General features: G+C 33.8%; 2 protein-coding genes across 3 annotated transcripts; one reads left to right on the top strand and one right to left on the bottom strand.

Annotated features, from left to right (window-relative positions):
• Positions 1 to 290: 290 nt before the first annotated feature.
• On the top strand, positions 291 to 2,281 carry LOC124635211. Of its 2 annotated transcripts, none has more exons than XM_047171040.1 (5): positions 291 to 1,217; positions 1,354 to 1,485; positions 1,626 to 1,682; positions 1,764 to 1,856; positions 2,084 to 2,281. In XM_047171040.1, the coding sequence occupies exons 1-5, from the start codon at positions 827 to 829 to the stop codon at positions 2,278 to 2,280; spliced, it is 870 nt and encodes a 289-aa protein (XP_047026996.1). In that variant the 5' UTR covers positions 291 to 826; the 3' UTR covers position 2,281. The 2 variants fall into 2 exon arrangements, with proteins under 2 accessions (XP_047026996.1, XP_047026994.1); XM_047171038.1 differs by having other exon boundaries at positions 293 to 1,217; positions 1,620 to 1,682.
• On the bottom strand, positions 2,265 to 3,932 carry LOC124635210 (putative nuclease HARBI1). The gene is made up of 3 exons (XM_047171037.1): positions 3,449 to 3,932; positions 3,056 to 3,333; positions 2,265 to 2,937 (listed from the first exon to the last, which is right to left on the bottom strand). The coding sequence occupies exons 1-3, from the start codon at positions 3,718 to 3,720 to the stop codon at positions 2,363 to 2,365; spliced, it is 1,125 nt and encodes a 374-aa protein (XP_047026993.1). The 5' UTR covers positions 3,721 to 3,932; the 3' UTR covers positions 2,265 to 2,362.
• Between the last annotated feature and the right edge of the window lie 5 nt (positions 3,933 to 3,937).

Genomic DNA, 3,937 nt, shown 5'->3' on the forward strand with positions numbered 1-3,937 from the left:
TACAATATAATGTAGGTCTTCGGGGAAAAAGTAAAAATGTTTACTATCCAATTTGTATAGTACCATATGACACAGTGAAGAGAAAATATGTAAAGAACCTAAATATTTGAGACTAATTAATATATTTTCAATTTTATAAAATACAATCAGGCTTACTGGTGAATACTCTGTCTTAATATTTATTACTGAAGACCACCTTTCCTAATATCTAACATTAATCTAAGCATTTTGTCAAGGATTATTAACAGGGGTTTAGTAACTAAGTATTTGTTGCAATAAATAATAAACTAAGGGTCTGTTTCAGAATGTATGGATAAAGTTCCAAATAACTATGTTACACATAAATTATTCGGATGATAAAAGTTCCGAATAAGAAACATTGCGTTTCACAAACATAATTTATCTAACACATAACTATCTGAAACTTATATGTAAGTGCGGTGGCAACACCATATACAAACGTTTCGTTTCTTGATGTCATTTCATTAAGTACAAAAAAAAGTAAAAGAAACTACTTATAAACATATTTCAAATTATACAAGAAACATTGATTTACTTTAATATTTTTATAAAATTAGTTATTATCCACATAACGGTTATAAAAACTTACACAAACGATTTTATGGCAAATGAAAATTGCTGGTAACGAAACGCGTTTGACAGTGACAATTACTCACAGTCACATATAAGTATTAGCAGCCGCGCGTGGTAATTTAAATTTTTTATGTTAGTCGTTGGTGTTTGTGTTTCTGTTTTTTTGCTATTCTTGCGATTTGAGTGTACCTCTTGAATACATTTATGCACAGTCATTTCTATGTATTGAAAAATGACATCAAAACGTGAACGAAGCGTTAACTTCAGCCGGGAAGAAGTTGAGCTTCTAACTTCACTCGTTGCTCAACATAAAAGCATTTTAGAAAATAAGAAAAGTGATGCAGTCACATGGAATGAAAAAGAACAGTGCTGGAAGACATTGGAGGCACTATTTAATAGCAAAAGCGGTACTAATTATCGTAGTGCCAAAACATTAAAAGCGAAATACGAAGGAATAAAAAGAAATACCAGGAAAAAGTCTGCTCTAATACGTGCCGAAACGTATCGCACGGGAGGTGGACCTAGTGCTGCTCCTCCTCTGACGCCAGTAGAAGAAAAAGTGAAAGACATGATACTGTTGTCTGTAGATGGAATCGAAAGTGAATTTGATTCTGATCATGTTGGTAAGATCATAAGTTTAAAATTGTTATTAGTTCTGTACTACTAATATGACGAGCCGATCTGTATTTTGTATGTAAGTGAATTATAATACAATTGTCATGCTCTTCTCTTTCTTATTTAATTTTATTTATGTTGCAGATCCTATACAAATAGACACAGTATGTCCTCCACCAACACCTTCCACATCCAACCAATTAACACAAAACATTGAAATGATTATTGCAGACAATAACTGTGTCCAAGTGGATACCAATATAGAGCATCACATGAGTAAGTTACTTTTTCTACAAACCAATTTAACTTAAATAGCCATATTGCCACTTGTTTTAACTAAAATGAAATATTTCTACCAACAAACTTTTCATCCATTAAACTCTTGTTAAAAACTCCATTTTCGTTTTCAGCTGAAGGTCAGTCTACACAAAATGATGACTCTGATGAGGAAGGGCATTCCAGAAGAAAGATAAGTAAGTAGTGTTCCTGTTGTGTCTCCGTGTTGTTGATAAGCACACCTTCATAACATTCTCACCTTTTCTTTTTAATTTTAGGTCAATATACTACACCCAAAAAAGTTGCCAATGATGAGAAGTGGACTAATTGGAAGCCAAAATCTCTGCGCTCCAAAAAACATCCTGCCTTATGTAAGTTCTTTTAATCGTTCTTGTTTTAGTTCATGTATTTAGATATTTTATATTGATGTGCAGTATAACAGAGTTGCAATGTAATGGTTCAACCGTCAACCTGTGGTTTGATTGGAACTCCACTATAGAAGAGACCTAGATTGTATGGGTAAATTAAATGATGTTGATACCAGCTTGTGTAATTTTTACCAATACATATTTACAATAAAGAAAATATCTTGTTTCAGCTGCTGAGAAGATGAAAAGGCCATTCGAAAGAGTAGCTGATGCAAAATTAGAGATTGCAGATTTACAGAAGAAGATTCTGGAGGAAGAATTCTTAAATAAAAGAAAGCAATGGGCCTTTGAAGAGGAAGAAAGGGAGCACAAAAGAGAAATGTGGGCGTTGGAAAAAAAATACTTTTTAAATAAATTTGAAAAATAAATCGTTTTTTATTTAACACAGAATACATTTAATAACCTACTATATTAATGGAATGCAAAATGCCTATAAATGACTATCATTATTATAGTAATGAACCAAAATAATCATTAATTAAATTACTTCGCACTGTTGCATCCCCCACATTTTCTAGACTACTTTGATTCACAACATCGTGTTCATCTGGCTCACCCACGGGGTAAATGGCTTCAAAATGGTCATCTCGCATATCTATTGCAATATTGTGCAACACTGCACATGCCACTATTACAGCCTGTACACGAGATACAGATAGCAAAATTTTTTTTGATAAAATAGGGAATCTGTTTTTCCAAACCCCATAGGTTCTTTCTACTACATTTCTGCTTCTTATTTGGGATTCATTATACAGATGTTCTGCTGGAGTCATAGGAGTTTGTAGTGGAGTAAGTAGGTATGAAGTATTTTCATATCCTCTATCACCAACAATTACACAGTTTCTAAATTCTCCATTTTGAAGTCGTTGCTTTATAAAAGAATTATTAAATATTGTTTGATCATGAGCTGCTCCTGGCCATCTAGCCACTATGTCCAAGATCCTTAACTTTGCACTCACTACAGTTTGCACATTAAAAGAAAATTGTGATTTCCTGTTTCTCCATTCTTCTGCATTGTTTCCACCTGAAAATAATGTAAACAGCATTTATAAAAACAGCTCAATTTGATCATTTGGTACATAGTTTGACAAATAATCCTTTATTTACATTACCATTCATAGTACCTATTTAATATATATTACCTGGAGATTTTATGGGTACATGGGTACAATCGATAGCACCAATAAGCCTTGGGAATTTAGCTATATTGAAAAACTCTTGCTGTATGTCTTCAGTGTTGCTTGGGAATTTGATAAACAACCCACGCAATCGTGCAATAGCTTGTGAAACCAGGTAGACAAAGCGACTGGCAGAAGCTTTGCTTACACCAGAGAAATCACCTACTACTGTAAGAAAGCTTCCCGTCGCGTAAAACCTCAATGTTAACAGTAGACGATTAATTGGCTTTATAGCCAAATTCCTGAAAAAAACATTGGAGTTAGATCAGGTATAGTTACAGTAGGTATATACAATAGCTAGACGGAGCCGAGACATTATAAGAATACAGGCTGCAGGTTAGGTATATGCTTACTTACCTTTCTGTAGGGACAGATATTGCTTTCTCAATAATTGAATACACAAACATCACAGCTTTCTTAGTGAGTCTGAAGCGCGCCCTGAAGTCCGTTTCGTCTAATGTCTCCATATAGTTTATTCTTTCCCGATACACTGGAGTCTTGCGTGGTATTGTGAGTCTATCGAAATATTCATCAAACTCATCTTCAAGAGTCTCAAAAATGTCCATTGCCATTGAAATAGGTATATAATTGTTTAAAACACAACACGAACGAAAGAAAGAAAATGTCATTCAATTTTAACTGTCAAACACACTACTTATGTGTCGGATAACTGTGCTATTTGCCACTTCAACCGACCCATAACTTATCGCTGACTTTATATGACACATAGCACTATTCGAAAGTCGTGAAACGCAAAAAATGTGTTTATCCTACAAATAAGTAACAAATAGCTTATTCGGAACTTGTGCAGAACTTATCGGTACATTGTGAAACAGACCCTAAGAA

The sequence above is a fragment of the Helicoverpa zea genome, chromosome 12 (genome assembly GCF_022581195.2).
Source record: "Helicoverpa zea isolate HzStark_Cry1AcR chromosome 12, ilHelZeax1.1, whole genome shotgun sequence".
Classification (NCBI taxonomy): domain Eukaryota; kingdom Metazoa; phylum Arthropoda; class Insecta; order Lepidoptera; family Noctuidae; genus Helicoverpa; species Helicoverpa zea.